Source organism: Babylonia areolata, chromosome 1, assembly GCF_041734735.1.
Source record: "Babylonia areolata isolate BAREFJ2019XMU chromosome 1, ASM4173473v1, whole genome shotgun sequence".
Lineage (NCBI taxonomy): Eukaryota > Metazoa > Mollusca > Gastropoda > Neogastropoda > Buccinidae > Babylonia > Babylonia areolata.
Genome location: NC_134876.1, coordinates 66178868 through 66203456, shown reverse-complemented (window position 1 = coordinate 66203456; position 24589 = coordinate 66178868). Strand labels below are relative to the sequence as shown.

Sequence of the window (24589 nt, the reverse complement as noted above, 5' to 3'; positions counted from 1 at the left end):
ATTTGTCTGGAAATGCAAAAGTACACACATTGCGCATACATCCACACACATGCTGAACATAAGCACACTACACACAAGAACACAATAAACCTATATGCCATACGCACACATATGCACACATGTACCACACACACACACACACACACACACACATAAATAAGAAAACTGGACAACAAAGGACACATAAATCACAGGCAGCAACAGATCTTTAATCATTTGTATGTTTTCAGAAAGACCCTAAACAGCAGAGCACATGATCAGAAGTTTCTAATTTTCACCATTCACATTCAATTGAAAATAAATGATAGGCTTTACAAATGAGAATACAAAAACAAATTAAATAAATCAACATCAGAGACCAGAAAAAAATCATACACAGCATACATTCTACACTTCAAAATTATTTTTTTTAAATAGACACAAACACTGCAAATTAAATATGAAGTGAAGCATTCAGGGGAAAGCTGAAGGTCTTGCAGACAAATTCCACTTCAAAAAATTGTCTTGTCCCAGAACAACTGGGCAACATGCCAACAAACGCAGTTTCTACAATGCAAATAATACTGTCAGTCTAAAACTCGGAAGAAATGCAGGGTACTGCCTTAAAAAAAAAAAAAATAATAATAATAATAAAATTAAAATAAATTAAAAAAAAAAAAAACAACACTAACAGGTTAGTCAAATCTTTAGTACCCTGTTTCATTCATGATGAAATCAAGGCAAACCCAAAAGAGGAAACTGTCTTGCGGCTGAAAGAACTGTCTGGTGCATGCATACATCTATGTGCACAACAACACGACTGCCAACAAATTATCCAGCCAGAAGAAAATGTGGAGGCAATGAGACAGGAAAGATTTGGAAAGAGAGAAAGATTCAGACAGACAATGAGCAGAAACAGAAAGGAAGAGGACTGAGTATAAAATATGTGTATGATCACCAAAAATAAACATTCAGTCCCCACATATTCAGATACTTTTTTTACTTAAGGATGTTCTGCTAGTCTGTGCTGGCTAGAATGAACTGGTATAAAATAAAATACACATCTACTTGTATGCAATTTCAAGCTCCAGACAGATTTGAACCACCTATATCAAAAGCAATACAACAAACCAACCAGCAGACAAACTAAAATATGCAGATGTCACCTTGAAAACAAACTAGCAGCTTTCTTATTACAAAACTCTGCTTTAAAAACAATCTTCTATTCTGTACATAACAAGCCATGCTGTGTTCCCATGTCAATACCTCAAGCAGTCACTGAACTGATCAGTGTGGGTTCTATGTACACAGGGTGATATGTCCACCTTGTCTTCTGTATCTTTCTTGATTGCACTGTCTTCCAAAAAACAAAACAAAAAAATGTAAATCCATGCTTATCAACATCATTAAATATCACCTACACCCTTAGAGGGAGTCTGCAGGTCCTATTTGACACACAAGTCTGCATGCCTATTAGCTTAGCTGACCACAAGACAAGTAAGCAGCTATTAATATATACTGTGCCAACTGGCTTTCAAAAAATGGCACAACATTAACTGACTTTGGACAAGTACAAACATTCATCACCTTGTAATTACTTTTCATCAATTTGATCTTAAAATGTAATGGCTAGAGTTCAAAATGGTGAAAAGTAATGTAAAGCCAAAGGAGATTGTTAATTGACAGTTAAATAACGTACTTTTGCTTTACTGATGATGGTCACAGATAACGCAGATAATGGATGTACAATGCTGCGACATACAGTTCTGAGGCACACCTGTTCTGGAATATTAATCACTGAATATAGTTTATCCTGAGGAGTGTCTGTGTTGGACTAATCACCACTGAATATTGTTGAATTTTATCCTCAGATGCACCTGTATGGCACTAGCTGTTAACTAAATGCTGATCTGCATTCTGGGACATACCACTATGGTATTAACCTTCAATGAAGTTTCAGATCCCACATTACTCATTTATTAAACATAATGCTGGAACGTGTAAAAAGACCTTTCCTCCCCTTCCAGACATATGCATACAGGTATCCAAATGTATGAAGAAGGCATACAGCTTTCACTAAACTGATTAAATCCTAGGTTGAGGTCCAAAAAATCATGTGCAGACTAAATATCACTCAGATGAACATGGATAGAACTGTTGTGCATTTGTCTGTCAAGTTCACAAATGATCTTTGGTCCCTTATAATCATTCATACATGTATATCTATTCATATGAAAATAGACCAAAGATAACCAAAGGTTTAAACGGATAAACACTACTTATGTGTGCTGTAGATATGTCAGAGAAAAATCACTTTTACTTGCAGACTTCATGAAATCAGTTGTCGAAAATGTGCAAGAAAGGTGAACTCTGGAATTAAAGCCAGACAAAGCAAATCCAAGCATGATGGCTCATTCATGAAAAATACCAATTGCTCTCTGAGTAATGATAATGAATCAGTCCTTACACACACACTCTCTCTCTCTTAAATCTGGATCATCAGTAACTATCATTATGACTATGAACCAGTACAACATCAGTATATCTAGTATGGATTCAACTGTAAAGTCTACCAGCCTGTGAACAAAAGACATTACTATGAAAACAACTCAATAATCAGATGGAATCATTCAGGCTACCACACAAACAACTGTTTCCATGCCAAAACAAAATCATGTTGACTAAAATGTGAAACACTGGTGGCCTTCCAAAGCAGCAGGCTGTGAAGAATTTGGGATTCCCTGCCTGGCCTTGTTGCCTTCTGTTCTCTTCAAAGCATTAACTTCAAGATAAGCTTTCCCCAGGAGTGAATGTTTTGGACAGCACATCACACACATCTGTATATTCATGTGGCTGGAGTAAAAGCTGAAGTGAACTGATCAAAGGCTGCTTTATTTTTGTCCAAAAAGTCTGCAGATTCTTTTTTACTTTAGCAGGAAGTTTTCCATTTTCTTTCTTTTTTTTCTTCTGCTGTTTTTAAAGACTTTTTTCCTTTATCTGATTAACATCGCATTCTTTTTCAGTTTCAATTGTGTTTAATATTACTGCTGTAGTCTTTTTTACTTTCAAAGTAAATTTTGCCTTATTCCACACGTATTGTTGTTCTCCAGTTTTGAGGAACTGTTTCCTGAACGTTGCAAAGGCTTTCTCTGCATTCTGCAACCAGAGATCACAGGCCTGATGAGTTCCCCAAAAGACAAAATGGCTTGCTTTGGTTACACTGAAACACTGCCTCTTTCATCAAGGTTCAAGACAGGAAGCTGACCACCAGTTGAGTTACTCAAATTTTGTCCCGTCATCTGCCAACAGACATCAACATAATTCCAAATCCAGCCTTTTCCTTTCAAAGTACCTTTCTGCTTTCATTCCTTGGTTTCAGCCAACTGAAAAGACTGAGAGCTGGTTAAAGAAACTGGAACAGACTCCTTCAAGATAATTTTCAGTTGTTTTTTTTTTGTGTTTTTTTTTTTGTGTTTTAGTGTTTGGAATGAAATAAGAGCTTGCTGAGACCTTGGCATTAAACTAATAATGGCCATCTGATTCAAACATTAAGTACATACAAAAACGAGTAGCTTTAGTTTAAGAAGCATTAGGATGAACATGTTTAAATGTTTTGTCACAACAGATCCAAGACTGGTTTGCACACACACTTATTTCTTCGGATATTAATCTGAAAATAGATTATAAAAAAAAAGGTGCAGAAAACACTGAACAAACATTCCCATACCGTGAGCAGAAGAAACTGTTTCTCTTTTTAAAAATTTTTCCCAGATATTTTTCTACCCCATTTCAGTTTACTCAACCATGTTGGTTGCCACTGATGATTGACTTCAGGCCTCTATCAATACATCACTGGTCAACAGAGGTGCTGTACGGAAGAACTGGGTTTGAAAATACTAACTTAATTTGTTTAAAATTTCTCATTACCCATGACCCACCTACCTACATGTTATTAAACAGATTAAATGTTTATCACATTGCTTGTCCGGCACTCCACAATACAACAAGAGCATAGTGCAACAGACACCAGACACAATACAGAAGCACAACCATTCCTTTACAAAACAAGGGCAACAGTTATCACAAAACTAGAAAACTCAGGAAAACACAGGCAGTCCCCATTCCTTCCTCCTCCCCCCAAGCAATGGAGAACTGGTTTATTTACATCAGTGGTGTATTTCCAAAGCCAAGAGCACAGTATTTACAGGAACAGTCCATTTTCCCATTCTCACAATGCCAGCAGGAGAAGGGTGGAAGAAGCTGTGGCTTCCAGTTTCACACGCATTCAAAGACACAGTTTAACAGGTGTTGCGAAGAGAAGCAAAGAGAGGGCTGTACAGAATGAGGACAATGATGGTTTTCTTCTGCATGCCAGATGCACAGCAGCAATACAGCAGGGCACCCTGGACACAAACACATCAACACATCAGGTGACTGCAACACCAAACACACAATAGCAAAACCAGAAATCTCTTTTCTTCAAATGTACAGATCTTGTTAAGCTTTTTTTCCAAAAATATCTATGCTTTAAGAAATGTCATGTTATGGCTGTACTGTTTAGGTTGCTGCTGAACATTTAAATGACGTAATGCATTAAAAATCAAATAAAGCTATTATGCAGTATCTTAATGCAAATGAACAGCACTTTTAACATTCATTTTAGCTTTAAGATGAGGCTATAATTTCTGAAAATCAGTCCTTCACAACCTTCTGTTTGGCTCAGGGTATTCTCTTTTAAAATGAATGAATGTTTTTAGTCTGAGCATGTCTATATGTGAGTGTGCATGTTAGTGCATGCATTAATGCACGCGCGCATGTCTGCATGCGTGCATGTGTGTGTGTGTGTGTGTGTGTGTGTGTGCTTGTGTCTCTGTGTCTGTGTGTGTGTGTGTGTGTGTGTGTGTGTAAATGAGAAAATGGCTGAGATAAATTAAAGCAATACAAAAAAAAAAAAAAGCAAAATTTTTGGTTGTGAAGAACTCAGACATAATTATGACAATTTTGAGTAGAAGTACCTGACTAGCTGAAACAGATGAATGCCAAGTTTGTAGTCAAAACGTTGTGAACTATAATCACAAATACGAAACACAAATAAAAAAATTTTTTAAGAAAAAAAAAAGGAAATTAAAGCAGCCCATCAATGATCATAACTTGTTCTGGTAGTGCCATAGTGTTCAACAGGTCCCATCCCCCACTTTCTGAGAATGGTGCACCCCATCAGCCATATCACATGAGGTGGGTGGTGACATTAAACCGAAATGTAATTATATAATAAAAACTTTTAAGTTGATCTGCATTTTGACATGGGCTAGCTCTCCAGCAATCAGGTGATCTGACTGGCTGAAATACACACACAAACATATACACATATACACACCCACACCTACACATACCCACACGCGCGCATGCATGCACGCACGCACGCATGTACGCACACACACACACACTCACCACAACACACACATGTGAGAGGTCTCACCATGAACTGCAAGTAGTTCAAGGGTTACTCCACTCCATGAGCAAATATCATGACGAGGCCTGGCTCCACGATGAGGTCATCAGGCATATGCTGATTCTCACAGGTCATCACAACCACTGCCTGCTTACCTGAAGCACACATAACAGTAAATGCAAAATGCCAACTTCTGACACAATATGACAATCAAATATGACTTTTCCACTACAAAATTTGAACCAAACACAGAAATCTAGCTGAAAGTAGAGGGTCAGGATATCAAATAATTTTCTTCAAACTGCAAAGCCACCCTCACCACTATCCCTGAAACTGAAAGAATGCTAAAACAACAAAAAAGACAATTATAACAACACCGAGTAGGATTTTTTTTCCAAACTGTATATGTACTCGGCCTGAATTTGTGTGTGTGTGTGTGTGTGTGTGTGTGTGAGTGTGTGTGCAGTAGTACTTGTTCTGATTCAAAATAGGCAGGACATCACCTGCTAAGCCCCCAATAGACTGTAACAATCACTTAGTCGTGGAGCCAGACTGAGTGAGCATCCCCCCCAAAGTAAAGACAACCGGCATGTCCTCCCAATAAGAGCCCCACCATGAATCTACCAACACCAAAGAAATTGACAGGAACTTTACCCAAGCATGGAAGTGGCTGGGGATTGAAACTGGGGTCATCATAAAGCAGGGCAAACGTAGCAAGACTGTACCCTACATTTCTTTGTATAACACACCCTGACATCAACCAGGCCTGACAGATACAGACACCTGCAGTTTTCATCAGAAAATTTGAGCAAAACACAAGGATGCATCCATGAAGTGAATAACGCCTGACTGTGTCGTCCCAGTCTTCTAATTCAAGCCCACAGCACGCTCAGCTCTGGGTAGAGTGTTGAACATAGGCTGAAAAAAAAACCCATCGCTGTTGTCAAATTAGCTACTCTTAATTTTTTTTTTTTTTTTTTTAACTGAGAATCCTCTTTTCTAATCAAATTTCAATCTTTTTTTCTTTTTTTTTATGCAAATCTACTGAGCTACATCTTTTTTTCTGATATACATTTTGGCTAAACAATTTCCATCTTGTTCACTAAACTGCCCAAGTCTTTTAACTGAACACAATTTTCCAACATCCCAAAGCCCTATTGTCTGAGAGAATGGGGAAGTAACCTGGGCAAGACACTCTCCACTATAATCAAATTCTAGCCCAGATAATCAGGACAGCAGCTGCCTCTTCTGCTGTTCTGATGGTCATAGTTCGACATGACTGATTATCATACAACACTTTTTCTTTACCTGGAATTCTCTTGGCTACATAGTTCTCATACTGTCTGCGGTTCAGCTGCCTGGTCTCCAGTGTGCTGAGGCCAGTGGGCCAGCGGCGCTCATGGGCATTTTCCATCAGCTCTGTGACAATGTGGGTGGGGCAGCCGCTGTCCAACAGCGCTCGCTTGATGACCGCCTGGAGAACAGCGTCAGGGGTGGAGATCATGCCGCCCCACCGGGTCACACGGGCAGTCTCCAGGCTGTTCACCCACCTGGTTAGGTCAAAGTAAGTTTTCTTCGTCACTGTATTGTATTGTATTACTCTTTTTTGTCACAACAGATTTCTCTGTGTGAAATTTGGGCTGCTCTCCCGAGGGAAAGTGCGTCAATACACTGAGAGCGCCACCCACTTTTTTTTGTATTTTTTGCTGCCTGCGTTGTTTTTTTTTCATTTGTTTTTTCCTATTGAAGTGGATTTTTCTGCAGAATTTTCCCAGGGACAACCTTTTTGTTGCCATGGGTTCTTTTATGTGCCCTAAGTGCATGCTGCACATGAGACCTTGGTTTATCATCTCATCCAAATGACTAGCATCCAGACCACCACTCAAGGTCTAGTGGAGAACATAATGGCGACTGTGCCATGATTCGAACCAGTGCACTCAGATTCTCTCGCTTCCTAGGCTGACGAGTTACCTCCAGGCCATCACTCCACTACATCATTATCTTCTTCAACATCACCTTCAGATTCATCATCATCCATTATAATACAAACACTTGAAAATTTTGCTTCAAATTTCTTTCCCAACAATCTATTATTCATAGGAGTTTAAAATGAAAATCATGGTTCTGTTTCCTTTTCAACTGACCTATTGCTGCCTTTCTCAGCTGCAGGCAACCCATGCTGCCTATGTAGGGAGCTATCATGATATGTGGGGAACAGCAGAAATGAAGCTGGACTACAAAAGGCTAGAGAGAAGTTGGAGAAGCTGGGTCAGAAGGATTCTTCCTGCAACTGAAAGCACTGTTTGCATATAGCACACAGAAAACAAATGTTACTGAAGCTAACAGTATTTCCTGTAATCAGTCTTACACATATATATCAGTCTGCCAAGTTTGTCAAACAAAGTATCTGTAATATGTTAATTCAGTGAAAGCTGGAAGCAATAAATTACATGCTGCCGAGAGTAAAAAAAAAAGAAAAAAAAAAGATGATGCAAATGCTAGAAAAAAAGCACAAATGTAGTGAAAATTTCTCTGGATTATAACGCCTTACCCAACAACATCTTCTGATTCCATAGAGGCTTGAATCTCCCGTATGCGTGGGTTAGTCGCTCGCATTGATCTCATAAGCTCCTGTAAAAAGAAACCCATTTGTTATCAAGAATGGGAACTGGTAATGGACAAAATGTAAAAGAAACATGTAAGGTGTCTGGATACAAAATGTAAGTACAGATATCTGTAATGCATAAACCTATATGTTAACAAAAATGGGAACAAACTGCTCATGGACAAAATGTAAACAGAAATAGGAAAGGTATCTAGGCACATAGTGTAAGTACAGACATCTTTCATACAATATTATTCACTTAAAAAGGAGGTTTCTGTTTCCAACATTTTCATAAAACCCAGTTTTATTTATATATAATATCCTCACTTTCACTTTGGTATCTCAATACCCAACTTTAACATTCATGGATTTTCAACATTTGATTTCTTCTCTAACTGATTATCTACATAACTGATCATAGAAAAGCCAGTTTACTTGGCATCTTAACTGACAAATTTGACCATAAAACTGGACAATATGAACTTAACTTGTTTAACCTTCTAAAATCTAATCTGAATAATATAATGCAACTTCTTTACACATTTAAAATTATGAAATCCTATTTACTTAAATCAAAGCATGGGAATGAGTTTCAAACAATGTTAACTTCAGCTGAAGAGACCAACAAAACAGATTTATCTAAATCTGTTGTGCTGTACTGCATCACTAAGTAATAACTTTCATCGCATTCCCTTGCCTCATGGATAATATTACTCAAACAAAAGGTTACAATATTTTATTTGAGTCACATGATACAGTTCAGTCTTATGACTTTTGTTGTCAACAAAACGTGCGTGCTCGCGCTCACACACACACACACACACAGTGTCTTTCACTATGTAATGATCTATTTATGACAGTACAGCTGATCAAGGAATCTGTACAAATGCAAGCAGTTTGTCACAATGCCCAATCCTTATCATCCATAGGGTAGGTAAGGGTAATTGCGAACAGCGTGCAATTGTGAACGATTCGTATACCACCCCACTTCAAAGCGTTCTTAACGGTTGCATTTCACAATTCAACATCTGCTTTGACCTTTTTCTAATACTTTAAGTTTAATGAATATCCATTTCCAAGAACCAGTCAAACATCGGCTTTTTCTGACTATTTCCGCACTCTTTCTTCTCTTTGCGAACCACAGCCGACCAAGGTCATAAACATGCTCTCAAAATCCTAAAATCAAAGGAAGCAAGTTGTAGCACTTGAACTTTGACAGCTCAAAATAGTTGATGTGATCAAACATAATGTTGAATGCGCATTACCAGTGCTGGGAGAATTTAAGAAAGCATACTGGTGACAGATCAGAATGTCAGTTTTGACAGGAATCTGCAAAATAATGTCCTTTACAATTACACCATAGGATATTTTGATGTGTCTATTTGCGAACGATGCTGCACAGTTACTGAGCACTCTTAAAAGGGTGTGTTTCTGTGTAATGTTGGGGTGGGGTGGGGTGTGGGGGGTGTTTAAATGTCTGTTTGTGTGTTTGTGGGCATGTGTGATCAAAACCAATAATACAGCAGTCTGGTGCGATGTTCCAATAATATGTTATGTCTAATGAGCTAAAGACCTGCTTCTGTTTTAATTGTCTTCATGTACCCAAACCAATTGTTCGCAATTAGACTTGCCTGTTCACTTTTGCCCTCAAGTACCCCTGCTATTTCAAACGTAGACAAAACGTTGAAAAAAATGAGCAGACGAACTTTTCCTGATGCAACCAGTCAGAAAAAGCCTTCAAAAATAAAAGAATTGCGTTTGACTATCATACAACATGTTATCTTTTCAGTACACACGCTGAGCTGATCACTTCAACTGCATCGTTCGCAATTAGGCATTCCTACCCTACCTTCTCCCAACTCTCTTCTTCCTCCAATGCCCCTCCCTCCCTTATGGCTGTATGACGGCCCATGTCTGATGTACAATAACCATGCAGACTCAGACTCTCTTACATGCATATCAGCTAACATCCATGATATCAATCAGTCAAATCACTTTAGCATGGAGATGTATTAACTTAGCATGTGTCTTGAAGCACACAGAGCTCTGAACCACTCTAGAGGAGTGTGCTATTTAAATGTTTCATAATTATCATTACCTTCAGCATCTGAATTTCCCTCTTTTGTTCATTAAGCTGCAGCTTAGCCTCCATGATCTCTGACTGCATCTCCCCCATCTTCTGCTGCTGACTCGTCACCAGGCTACGCAGCTCCCGCACACAGTTATGGTCCTGACAACACAGTCATCGCACATGTCACACAGTCATCACACATCACACATCAGCACGATGGCCTCAGTTATGATCCTGACACACACAGATCAATCTGAGGGCCAGAGTTGTGATCCTGACAGTAGTCATCACATACATCAATCTGAGGGCCACAGTTTTGATCCTGACAATAGTTATCACAAACATTAGCACAAGTGCCAGTTTTAATCCTGATGCACACAGGCATTTCACACATCAGCAAAAAATAAAATAAAATAAAATTTCAACCTTCAAATTACTATCAGTATTTTCAAAAGAACATAATAAATACCATTTATCTACCAAACAACTTCCAATAATTACCATTCTCAAACTTATCAACATGATATAATCATCATGGATTACAGAATAAGTACCTTTGAATAGCCCAACTTTCAACTCATCTACAAACAAACAGAACCACCACCAAAGAACCATTCCCACACAGGATTTCATCATTACAGATTAATATAAATTATCACAATAACAATCCTCATGCTTATGACTCATCTAATCCAAGCAGTCGGTCATGACTGCCACCATACCTGCAGTTCATCTTTGGGGATGACCAGGCCACAGCCTTCCGTGCACTGCACAGGTTTTTTAGGGTTGTGCTCGCACTCCAGCAAGTGGGAGTGTAGCACATCCAGCTTGACCACAGCAGTGCAGCCATACAGGGCATTGTCGCAGGCAATCTGCAGGCGGGACAACAGGTTGCGCAGGATGCGGGGCACTGGCTTCAGCTGGTTGAAGGTGATGGGGCTGCGGTCGGCCGGGCAGGTGGGCTGTCGAGTCAGCCACTCCTGTATGCAGCTGGCACAGTATGCATGTTCACATTGCGGGGCCTGTGTGGCAGTCCAGCAAACGAACACACTATGAATGAACAGAAGTCATATGCAATAACATTCGGAAAAAAAAATTTAATTTAGCTCGAGATCCAATGAAAGAGGATTATTATTTAGTCTGACCCACAATGTTCTAGATATGATTTTGTAGTTATCGTGAACCTCATTGTATTTTACAACTTTAACTGGTTTAAGTGAATTTAAAAAAAAAAAAAAAAAGAATCAATAAACTAAAGCACTGCACTTTACATCTTTGGTTGATAATAAATAATTCTCATTTCTTGGCATCTATATTACGTGGATGTACATGTCTTTGTGTACTCAAGACAGTCATTGTGCATATTATCACATGCAAAACACAGTGCAAATATATACAGACACAGACACAGAAACACACAGACACACACATACATACCCATGCATACATACATACACTACACAAAACAGCCGTGGCTCTTCCAGAACCCCCCCCCCCAACCCCCCCCTACACACACACACACATGCACACACACACACACTGACAGTGACACACACACATCAAATCTCCATCATAAAATTACAATACATTATTACATGTATGTATATATATGTGAATAAAACTTTGTCATATGCACCTGCAGTGGCTCTTCCAGAACCCCACTGCAGATTGGACAGATCAGTTCTTCGTCCACATCTCCTTCAAACCGACCCAACTCATAGCCCATTGTGCCTGAAACATGCCAATGAAATGATTATTCATTTTACTGTTTTGCATCATTAGCAATTTTTATGCCTTATATAAGTTTGCAAAACTTCACAAAGAAGACAAAATATAATAACATATTTCACCACTAAATAACACAAGGTTTAGTTACTAACATGTAGTAACAATCACTCGGGTTGGGGATACACTGTGAAACAAAATGGAAATGCAATTACAGTCAGAAGACAATGCTGCATACAAATTCACAAACTTCAGTCTGACAATAAAGTAGAAGCTGTGACACACACTACCCAGTGGCTGGCATTCATAAATGTAAATTGCAACTGAGTCAGTAACTGTGAGTCAATATAATAATTATGTACATTCATATAGCGCCCTTTCTCTCTAAGAGCTCAAGGTGCTTTACATGAAAGAAAAATATTACAAGTTACATAAAACATTCATGACCACTCTTTCTCAAAACCCCTCCCACCTCTCCCCCACACACACTCTCCCTTTCCCACTCTACATACATCCAAAGTGAGCTGACATGGGTGGTCTGGAGAACGAGGAAGCCGAGAGTGCTTATAGATGGGTTTTAAAAAGATGAGTTTTTAGTGATGAGTGAAAAGCAGAAATAGAATCAGATGTTCGGATATGATGAGGAAGGAGCAGCAAAGAAGAAAGAACGTTTACCAAAGGTTCTTGTATTGACACAAGGAAGTTTCAAAAGGTAACAGTTAGAGGAAGAGCAGTGATTTCTTGTGGGAGTGTAAACACTGATAAGGTCAGAAGGATATGTAGGTCCTACGGAGTGGAAAGCAGAATAGCAGAGATACACAACTTTGTATTTAAATTCTTGCTTCAATGGGGAACCAATGTAGAGTTCGGAGGTGAGGAGAAATGTGATCAGTATGTGGGACTCTGAGAGTCAAACGGGCAGCATTGTTTTGAAGTTTTTGAATTCGCTGAAGAATATTATGTGGACAGCCTATGAGAAGAGAAATTTTACAGTACTTGATTCATGACAGCACAAAAGCAGAAATAAAGAGTTTTAGTAGTTTCAACAGAAAGGTATTGACGGACAGAGCTGATGCGACAAAGTTCACAATTGACTATACATATCAGATTTACTACCTGAGCTGTGAGCATGCATGCTGAGGTCTGAGTGAAGAATAAACTCCAACTAGTCCAAGGTTCCTTGCTGATTTAGAAAACTGAACTGTGGCATCACCAACCACAATAGAGGCAGGAAAAGAAGTAGATGTGGACATTCTTGCAGAGGAAATAATCACAGCTTCAGTTTTTGTCATCATTTAACTTTAGTTTGTTGAATGTCATCCAGGATTCAACATCGAGAATACAATCCTGCATTGACAGAATCAGACTGTGTACTTGCAGGGGCTAAACAAGTGCAGTTTTGAATACATCAGGGAAGACACCAGAAATTACAGAATAATTTATAATTTTTGTAAGTGCAGGTAAAACAACATCCAAACACTCATACAGTAGTGGTGTGGGAAGGGGGTCCAGGTCACATGTGTATGGAGCAGACTTTTTCAACACACTTAGTACATCTGTCTTTGAAACAGGTGTGAAAGCAACAAAAGGAACACCTTGAAATTCTTTTCCCAAGGGATGTAACACAACTGACTGTGAATCCAGTTCTTTCCTGAGGTTAACAATTTTTCAGCAGAAAAAATCTAAGACACTGGGCAGTACTGAAAATGGATAGACAGAAGGAAGGAAAGAAGATTTTGTTCTGCCACAAAGCTTATTTGTAATGCAATATAGTTCTTTGTTTGATTTAGCTTCGGAGATCTTGGTGTTGAAAAACAGAGTCTTCGCTTTGTGCACAAGAAAGGTAACAAAGTTCTTGTTTTTCTGGTAGATTTGTTTGTAGACAGTTAAACCAGATACCTTCCATTGATTGTGCTTCCGCATGTCGCCTCTCTCTCTTCACTGTTAGCAGTTCCTCACCAAGAAGCCCAAACCATGGACACAACACTTTCCTGGACGACACCCTGCAATGAGATGCAGGGGTGTGCTTGTCCAGTGCTGCCTGGAGGGCAGTGTTGTACTGGTCGGCCTAACAGTCCTGATTTTAGGTCGTCGCAAAAAGCTGCTCTGTCTATAGTACAAATGTTGCACACACTGTGATACACTGTGACAGTGGAGGGGAGGTCTATGTGGAGGACACTAACTACACACAAATGGTCAGATTCTAAGTCCTGATTCACATCAGACGATCGATGAACTCCATCACTGGGCCTCTCAATCACCAAATCAAGAGTATGACCATGCTTGTGGGTAGGTCCACGCCCAGTCTGAGAAAGGTTGTACATATTTTGAAGTTCCAAGAATTTTAAAGCACTACGATCAGTGGAACTGTCAACATGAAAGTTAAAATCCCCCAAATGACACAGATTTCCATGAAGACAGAGTAGTCCAAAAGATTAGGAAACTGTTCAAAGAACATGGTCTCTGTAACTTATTAAAAGAGGTGGGCCAGGGGTGATACACACACACGAAGTGCAGCACACTATGCTGGGAAGTGAGAGACACTTGAAGCAATTCAAAGGATGAGTGGGTGAAGGAAAACGTGGAGGTAAAGGTAAGGTGGGGAGTGAGAGTGTCTCTGTAACTGACTGCAATAACGCCGCCATGACCAGAGGCACAAGAGAGTGACTTGATGGAGCACACACTGCTTTGTCTCCACAGGGCTTGAGCCACGTCTTCACAATAAACAGTAAATAAATGTTGTTGTCAACAATAAAAGAAGAAATAGCGGTTCTTTTCTCTCTGCAGTTGGGACCAACAGACTGTGTGTTGAAAGATCCAATTTTAAGACCAGAGAGCTCTGTTGGACGAGTGAGGGTGGAGGGGAATGGAGATCAGGTCGTTGAAATTCACAGAGGGAAGAAGTTTGATCGGCGATCGGTCATCGACTGGACAGGGGGAGTGGAGGACTTGATATCTTGTAGCAAGCACTCGGATGGGCCTACTGTGTAGAAATCTCCAGCGCCCACCTCTTCTTCTTCTGCGTTCACTCGTATGCACACGAGTGGGCTTTTACGTGTATGACCGTTTTTACCCCGCCATGTAGGCAGCCATACTCCGTTTTCGGGGGTGTGCATGCTGGGTATGTTCTTGTTTCCATAACCCACCGAACGCTGACATGGATTACAGGATCTTTAACATGCGTATTTGATCTTCTGCTTGCATATACACACGAAGGGGGTTCAGGCACTAGCAGGTCTGTACATATGTTGACCTGGGAGATCGTAAAAATCTCCACCCTTTACCCACCAGGCGCCGTCACCGTGATTCGAACCCGGGACCCTCAAACTGACAGTCCAACGCTTTAACCACTCGGCTATTGCGCCCGTCAGCGCCCACCTCGAAACGGCCGTTGCTTTCTCTTCTTCGATGAGCATGTAGCCCACTGATCTGACTGCAGATCTGAGCATGGAACCGGACTGTGAATACCAAGATGACAAAGTTTGTCACACACGGACAGATTATGGTTAGACTGCGTACACTGAATCGACAGTAATTTGGTTCTATTGTAAAAGACTAGAGTGGTCGGAAACAGCACAGGACAACTCTGCTCTGCAGTTTCTTCCACACGCTCAGGTTGCTTGTTCAATGACCGACAACTAAGCAGCTCAGCGAAATGGATGAAGACGAAGAAGAAAGTGAGGTTGACAAATTGAACCATAAGTCCCTTGCCCCTGGTCAAAAAGCGACAGAAAATACACCAAAATGACCAGCGTTCCATCAGTAAAAAGACTGTCACACTCACAATCACGAAAACACGAACTCACACGCAGGCATACATTCAACACCAGAGCTATTCCCTCAAGCACATAAGGCGACGGGAAATAACTCTCATCAATATATATTCAGTAAATTATATTAAATAATTCACATAATAATACCAGAGAATGAATAATATCAATATGATTGATACTCGATAGGAAAACAAATAAAATTGCAGGCGGAAAAAATAAAAAAAAAAAAAAAAAAAAGGGTGGTCCTCTCAGTACATAGTGATGCATTCTCCCTGGGGAGAGCAGCCCAAATTTCACACAGAGAAATCTGTTGTGACAAAAGAGTAATATAAATATTACTGAATAAATTCAGCAACCTCTGGACTTCAGCTGCAAAAACTTATACAGGGAACTTATTGCAAGTATTGCCCTGGACATACAGGTGTCAATGAAAATCAACAGCTCACTGACAGATTAACTATAGCTCAATGACAGATTAACTATAACATTTGGTTTACATTTTATTAAGTTTTCGGATCTAAAGTAACAACAAACAGGAGGGAGTAACCTGAAAATCAAGAACAAGGCCATCATTTTATTTCATATCATGCCACTAATCAACTACCTCCAAGTCCAAGGGAGAAGGATAGAGAGAAGCAACAGTTTCAGTTTCTCAAGGACTGAAGGAGGTGTTACTGCGTGCAGACAAATCCATGTAAATACACCACATCTGCTAGGCAGATGCCTGACCAGCAGCACAACCCAACATGCTCAGTAGGCCTCGAGTGCATGCATATGGACAACACTCTCATTGCCATGGGTTCTTCTTCAGTGCCCTTAACCAAGTTAATGAGTGCAGCACACAGGACCTCCGTTTATCATCACATCCGAATGAACAGACACTCAGTTTGATTCTACAGTCAAACTTGGGAGAAAGAGTGAAAACTGGATTTGAACCCAAACCCTCACAGACTCTGCATTGGCAGATAAGCATCTTAACCATTCTGCCACCTTCCTCTGGCCTGTTCATCCCCAAAGATGAAACAATACCCATAAAGTGATGTATCTAATTAGAGAGGAAGAGTATGAACCATTACTATTCATTGGCACCATTTCAGAAATCTCCACTCTAAAACAGAATACAGACTTCTTCAAAATGGAGCAGATTCTTTCCAGGCTTTTACAAAAATAGCACAGTGCTATGTCAAGACAGAGAGAGAAGAAAAAAAAAAGAAGAAAAAAAGCTGACAGTGCTTTGATCTGGAGACCTTGTAAAACTAAGAGGTAACAGGATTCAGTATACATAATAAACAACAAGTCAACATGAATCTGTGTGTATACATGGGAGTAGTTAAGTACATGCGTGTCACTGTGTGTGCATACACACACACACACACACACACACACACACACACACACACACATATATATATACATATGCGCATGCACACTTTTGCAAGTATATAACTATTAAATGTGTTTGTGTGCAGGGCTCTGAGCAGGATAAGAACGGGTAAGTGAGTAAATGTCTGCAGGAGCTTTATCATTTTCTTCTGTGGGGCATCTCTTATTCAAAACATAAATGTGTGTATGTGTCTGTGTGTGCTTACATATATATATTATATATATATATATATATATATATTCTTCGTTCGTGAGCAACTCCCACATTCATTCAAGTGTACACGAGTGGGCTTTTATGTGTATAACCATTTTTATCCGTCATACAGGCAGCCATACTCTGTTTTCAGGAGTTGCTGGATATGTTCTTGTTTCATAACCCACCGAACGTTGACATGGATTACAGGATCTTTAACGTGCATATTTGATCTTCTGAATGCATATACACATGAAGGGGGTTCAGGCACAAGCAGGTCTGCACATATGCTGACCTGGGAGATTTGAAAAATCTCCACCCTTTACCCACCAGGTGCCGTTACCGAGATTTGAACCCGCAACCCTCAGATTGAAAGTCCTCCGCTTTAACCACTCGGCTATTGCACCCGTTGATATATACATACAACGTAGTTTACTTTTCAAGCATGGTGGATTTTTTTTCGGGGGTGTGGGGTGTGTGGGGGTGAGGTTGTATGGTTATGTCATAATTATTATGTGCATCAGCAAGTTCACCATACTGTGTGAGGGGGAGAAGGGGTGGGGTGGGGGGGGGGGGGTATTTACGCTTGAGTATATTATATATATATATGAGGGTAGGTGAATATGTGTGAATGGAGGCAGGGGTTATGGTGAGGGGATGGAGGCATCCTATATGGGTATAGCTGTGCAAATGGGTCCTGGTATTCTGCTTGTTGATTATCATGACGTTGATGAAAATGTATACTGTACACAAGTATACAATCTCACCAATGTTTATAAACCTTTGTCATCATCACCATAATCTTCTTCATCAACATAATAATAATAGCATCGAGCACGGGTGGTGCCAAGGAAAAGGTACTGTTCTGGTGGGATGTCAACAAGTCCATTTGTGATTTTGTAAAACATGGATAGTTGACACTTTTTCCTTTGTAATTCAAGCAGTTCCCACTTTAGTTCATTGTGCATAGCTGAGACGATGCTGATGGTGTCATAACTTATAACTTATGAATTATGGTTTACTACAATACCAGGAGTAGCACTGACCTGAGAACAGTCAAGAATAGTGTGATACTATGAACATTATGGTGTTCCTGTTAGGATCTGGATTACACTGCAGCAGCAAAAATGTTCTGGACTGTCATTGTTATGGCTGACAACACATCACTGTCGTGTAAGAAAAAATATCACAAAACAGTGACTAATAAACAAGGAATGAAGTATACTACTTTTTATTTCTAGTGATCAAACTTTTTTGATGAAATGCTAAGCTCTAAAATTATAACTGTAGAATTACTACTGCTTACACATCTCAGGTTTAGCATCTCCAAGTGGGACTGATCAGGACCCACTCTCTGCTCAAGATTAAAATGCGATAATACCACATTTCTTCCCCTCCATTCATCTGAATGACAGGTGAAGTGTAAACATCCACACCTTGTTGAGAATACTACTCATTACATCTTGAGGAGAAAAACCGTGGATATAGCCGATTAAAAGGCCAAATTAATCTTATTTTAGTGGACAGTGGCAGCATATTTTGACTGTAATCTGCTCAGCATCAGTAAAGAGGTGCTTGTGGAAATAACAGAATAACTCAGGATTAAAGAAGAACACTGCATTAGGACTGACAGTGATAGTGTACTGTTACTGGTGTTACTCTACTGCTAGTTTTACTTACTCAATCTGGATCAAATTCAAAATTCACACTATTTTCCTTTTGACTTTGGATCCAACACACATTGTGGTTTTACTGTTCATTTGGTTTTATATCTCTTTCAGCTTGCTTTGGTCTTATTGTTTATCACTCAGCCCGACTCCGACTAAGCTTCGGCTTCAGCAGAGGGAAGTGCAGAATATTTATTAAAATTGGTAATAGACTTGTACGTCTGTCTTTATCACTGATGCTGTCAGGACTAATCGGTCTTCACGGTCCTGTCGTCGCTGAAATCCAAAATTCAAATTACACCAAGTAAACGGATTTTTTTGATTCACTGTTGATCAAACAGGGGGTAAAGTAATAATCTATTCATTAACTCAGAGTCAGATTAAACGAAGTTTTAACTTTTGTCGTTATTGTTTGATACTTCTTTTCTACCACTGGTTGAACTGGTCATTTCGAACACGTCAACAACCAACGGATCAACACATCAAATGAAACTCTCAACGACATCTTACCTTTTCTATATTCGAACTAATATTGAGGGTCTGTGCTTCCTCCACTTGACTCTTCCTATGCACAAAGAACTCTACAAAATCAATTAAATCATTATTGTTCGTTTCCCGTAGACTCTACAGTCATAAAATTTGTTGCCAAAGTGCGCAGGCGTTCTAAAGGGACATAATCTGAACCGGAAATACATTGGTTTGCTTCCGCCTTGTATGAAGTTTCGATTTCAGTTTCACGATTGTGTCAAATAAAAAATATATATATATATCAATACGACACCATGGAACTCAACAGCCTGTCTTCCATATTACATTGTTCAGGCTTATATCCGTCCATCCATCCACAAACACCTTGCACCTTGCACAAAAAGTGTGGACAAATCCCAAGCTGACCGCGAAGACAAGGATGGCTGTATACAACGCCTGCGTCCTCAGCACCTTGCTGTATGGCAGTGAGGCGTGGACCACACATGCTCGTCAGGAGAAAAGGCTCAGTATCTTCCACCTGAGAAGCCTACGGCGCATACTCGGCATCTCCTGACAAGACAAGGTGACAAACACCGAAGTCCTGACTCGCGCTGGCCTCCCGACCATGAATACCATCCTGAGACAGCGTCGGCTGCGCTGGCTGGGCCACGTTCGCCGCGTGGAAGATGGTCGCATCCCAAAAGACATCCTTTATGGAGAGCTCGCCACGGGGCAGAGAAACATCGGCCGCCCACAGCTGAGATACAAAGACGTTTGCAAACGTGACATGAAGGTACTTGAGATCAACACTGATTCCTGGGAGGGCCTTGCAGATGACCGCAACAGATGGAGAAGCACTCTCAAGAATCAGCTACAGATTGGTGAGGACAAACTGTCAGCTGCTGCAGCAGAAAAGCAAGCTCGCAGAAAAAGGACGGCAGCCGACAGACCAGCATCAGCTTACACATGTGACCGCTGCGACAGAGACTGTCTCTCTCGCATCGGTCTCTACAGTCACAGGCGACGCTGCTTGGTCCAAGCAGACAGCCCAATTAGACATTAGGTCGGGTATACTCTATCCATGGTCAGCCATGACCGAAGGAGGCCTACTACTACCATGGAACTGAACCGGCTTTTGATATGCATGGCTCATCTTCTTTCCTTTTTAAAGCAGACGTGGTTTAGTGTACATTGGTCAATCCGCATGCTTTGATGCCTCCTTGAAAGCCGGTGAAACTGAAACATCTTTCAGTATGCAGTGATCCAACGGAAACGGAGCGATGAACGCCATGTTGACAAGAGGTGTCGCTTCCGGGTCATTCGTTTCGTTTCTCGTGTCAGTCGAATTTATTTCAGTATGGAAGAACTCAGCGAACTCAGAGCGAAGGATAATGTAACAGTCCGTAAGTTGGACGCAGAGGCTAGATCGACGGAGCGCGTTATTTGACCTTGACCTTGACGTTGTAGATGTTTGAGGCCCAGTGATGGGCCAGTTCATCTTTTCAATGTTCACGTACATTTTAGTGGCATGCGTGGCACTGGTACGTGTGGCAAATACTAAGATATACAAATAGTCAGGACTGATAAGTTGGAGTGTAGACACTCGCTAATTCTTTCCAATGAGCGTCGAGTCTGCCTTTGAAGCTGTTCATGGATGGCGCTCTGACCACGAACTCTGGGAGGTCATTCCACATGTTCACCACCCGCTGAAAGTACGGCTGCGAACATCCAACCTGCAATGTTGTTTGTTAATCCTGAGACTGTTTCCTCTTGTTGCACAGTCTCGAACTTCGGCCGATCAGATTCGTAGATCCCGTGTATGTATTTGTACAGATAAATCATATCGCCTCTATTTCTGCGATGCTCAAGAGTACTGATGTAGTCTCAGGATCGCCAGCCTCTCAGGGTACGCCGCTTGTCTCTCAGTGATGCCAACAGCTTGGTTGCTCGTCGTTGCACGTCCTCCACTTCACTACAGAGGGTTTTGTGGTGCGGCTGCCACACAGAGTGGCCGTACTCCAGGATAGGACGCACAAGGCTCTTATAAAGTTGAACAAAGAGGTCGTTGCTGAGGAAGTCATAAGTGCGCCGAATGATGCCGACAACTCTATTGGCTTTTGCAGTACTTTTTGCTACATGTTCCTTGAAGCATAACTTGTTGTCAACATGGATACCAAGGTCTTTCTCATGTTCATGCTCCTCCAGCACTATTGTGCCCTGTATTCCGTCTTGCATGGTGTATTCCACCTCTGACCTTTTGTTACCGAGTTTCAGGACGCTGCATTTTTGCGGGTGAAAACGAAGTAGCTAATCCTGCGACCACTGCTGTCGTTTGTCGAGGTCATCTTGCAAGGCAGTCGTGGCTCCTGGGATGTCACTGCGGGTGTACAATTTTGTGTCGTCTGCAAACTGTTTCACTTCACTGGTGCAAGTATTCGGCAGGTCGTTGATGTAGACCACAAATAGCATCGGGCCAACAACACTTCCCTGTGGAATCCCGCTCGTCACTGGCGCTAGTTGTGATTTTGCTCCGTTCACGACTACTCGCTGCTGCCTGTCTGTCAAAAATGCCTGGATCCAGTTGAAGACCTTGCCTTGGATGCCATACGCTGCAAGCTTCATCAGGAGGCGTCAGTGGGGCACGGAGTCGAATGCCTTCATGAAGTCCATGTATATGATGTCGACGCTGCCTCCTGCATCGAGAATCTCTGTCCAGGTGTCCGTAACATTCAGTAACTGCGTAACACAGGATCTCCCATGCACAAAACCGTGCTGCTGCTTGCTGATAAGTTGATTTTCATCCAGGTGCATGATGACCCTTTCTCTGATGAGTTTTTCCATCACCTTACAGAGTATGCACGTGAGGCTGACTGGCCTGTAGTTACATGGTTGTAGGCGGCTACCTTTTTTGAAGATAGGCGAAACGGTTGCTTTTCTCCAATCCTGTGGAACTTGTCCATCTTCAAGAGACTTGTGGAAGAGTAGTGTAACTGGGTGGGCCAATATGTCAGCAGCCTTCGACAGAATGAGGGGGTTGATGCCATCTGGTCCTGTAGCCTTGTATGTCTTTAGGGTCTGGAGCAGTCTCAGTACTTTTTCTTCGGAAATTTCAAAGTCCTCCAAAGTCATACTGTACTCAGCAGTTGGTGGGTCCGGGAGAGGGCCATCATCTTCACAAGTAAACACGCTGTGGAAAAAATTGTTCAGCAGCTCTGCTTTTTCTTGATCTGATGTTGTTTTACTGCCATCTTCCTTTTTCAGGTCTCCTATCCCCGATCGTGTTGTCGTCTTACTCTTGACGTATGACCAGAAGACTTTGGGATTCTTCTTAGCTTCAGCGGCCACTGTGGCTTCCAAACTTCTCTTTGCTTTCCTGCATTCTCTGTTGGCTTTGTTCCTTGCCTTAAGGTATGCTGTGTAGTCACCTTTTTCTCGTGTTTGCTGCCATCGTCTGAAAAGTCTATGCTTCTTTCTCACTGAGTCCAACGTTTTGTGATCCATCCATTTCTTTGTGCGAGCTCGACCAACTGATTTGAGCGGTACTGATTGCTGGACAGCATTGTTAATCTTGTTCTTAATAAGGGTCCACATGTCGTCCACGCTTAGACCATCCAACTCACTATCCCAGTCTGTCTCCTGTAGATCAGCTCTGAGTCTATCAAAATCTGCCTTTTGAAAGTTGAACCGTTTCTGCTCTGGTGACTTGGCTTCGGAGTGATCCAGTTTGATGAAGAGAGTGAAATGATCACTTTTCCCCATTCCAGGTGCCACTGTAATCTCTTCAACCAATTCCTCACGGTTTGAAAAGACAAAGTCCAACACATTTGATTTTTCCCCTTCTCTGTATCTTGTCGGTTCTTTTTTGATGTTGCACAAAGAATGCATCCTGGGTGGCTTTCAAAAAGAGTGTTGCTGGTTGATCTGGGCCTACTTCACTGATTTCGTGTTTCCAATCAATGCTGGGAAAGTTAAAGTCACCAACAAGAAGTAGGTCTTGAGTAGCTGCCTCTGTAGCTTTACCCAGGAGTGCATTTAGCTCCTTTGTGTTCTCATGGCTGCTGCTTGGGCTTCTGTAGATAAGTCCTACAAGTAGAGATGAGTTGCCTGCCGTGGTACATTCAACAAACAATACCTCTTTAAATGTGCTAGTGTCTACACGGTCACAAACCACTGGTTTCAAGTCTTTCAAAACCAACAGGCATATCCCCCGTCCATCTTGTTCGAGAGCATGAAACAGTTCATAGTTATTTGGTTTTGATCCATACGATTCAAGGAAATCAGAATGAGTCGCATTCCACCTCGATCTTGTGTTTGGCGTCATGAGCAGTTGAAGTACTACACTGAAAGTCTTGAAGCGCACATGCAGTACACGGATAGCTGGGTACAAGATCTGCGGTAACACAGTCAGGGCTAACATAAGACCAAGAATCAAACTAGATTTCACACAACTGCCTCGTCTTCTCTGAATGTCACTTGTCCCTTCAGCAACCATATTCTTTGAGACTCCCTCCAAGTTTCTGTGTGTGCTACCATGATCAGTGGTGGGGATTGTACTTGACTGACTTATTTTTATCTAAATGACAGGGAGGAAAATGCTGTCTTGGAAATAATTTTGCTCTTTGTTTTTATGTATTGTCACATGTACACGTGTGAGCATGTGTGTGCATATCCATTACTGTGTCAGTCAGTCTGTGTGAGTGTGCACTGATGTATCTGTGTGCGTACATTGTGTAATATTCTATGTGTGTGTTGTAACTGTCAGCTGTCGCTGTTCCATGTAATCACAAACATGGCTAATCATGTAATAACATGGACATTCGGTGCGCTAATTGCGTGCTGTACTGATGTGCCAGGGGACCTCAGTTTCGTCTCATCTGAAAGACTAGATGCTCTGTGTGATTTTCCAGTCTAACTTGGGAGAAAGGGCGAGAGCGGGATTCGAACCCACACCCTCACTGATGGTCTCTCTGTATTGGCAGCTGAGCGTCTTAACCATTCTGCCACCTGCCTCCTGTAACAGCCTTAACTGAAAGCATATCAGCGTCTATCCGTCGTCGCGAAGGGGTTCCCCCCGAGCGCGGACTGAAGGCTGGGAGGACGCGGGTTCCATTCCCAGCGGAGGTGGGTTTTTCGGCCCGCTCCTACGTACACTGGCACGGGAGCGCTCACTCTGGCTCCACGACTAAGCTATTGTTGTCGTCAGTATGGGGTTTAGTAGGTGGTGTCCTAAGTACATTAAATCAGAACAGGCATCACTGAACACCACCGAAGTG

At 41.3% G+C, this 24589-nt stretch overlaps 1 protein-coding gene across 1 annotated transcript; it reads right to left on the bottom strand.

The window, feature by feature from the left end:
* Positions 1 to 171: 171 nt before the first annotated feature.
* LOC143285875 (E3 ubiquitin-protein ligase NRDP1-like) lies at positions 172 to 19517 on the bottom strand. The gene is made up of 8 exons (XM_076593320.1): positions 19359 to 19517; positions 11744 to 11838; positions 10830 to 11129; positions 10135 to 10266; positions 7983 to 8062; positions 6740 to 6981; positions 5459 to 5586; positions 172 to 4382 (listed from the first exon to the last, which is right to left on the bottom strand). Exons 2-7 carry the CDS (start codon positions 11831 to 11833, stop codon positions 5483 to 5485), a joined length of 948 nt encoding a protein of 315 aa, XP_076449435.1. The 5' UTR covers positions 11834 to 11838; positions 19359 to 19517; the 3' UTR covers positions 172 to 4382; positions 5459 to 5482.
* Between the last annotated feature and the right edge of the window lie 5072 nt (positions 19518 to 24589).

Excerpts from the sequence above, each read along its gene's own strand:
- LOC143285875 (XM_076593320.1), bottom strand. The coding sequence starts at position 11,833 with ATGGGCTATGAGTTGGGTCGGTTTGAAGGAGATGTGGACGAAGAACTG. Across the intron at positions 11,130-11,743 it reads TTCTGGAAGAGCCACTGCAG|GCCCCGCAATGTGAACATGC; the intron begins GTGCATATGACA and ends ACTGCCACACAG. Across the intron at positions 10,267-10,829 it reads TCCCCAAAGATGAACTGCAG|GACCATAACTGTGTGCGGGA; the intron begins GTATGGTGGCAG and ends CTGTGTTGTCAG.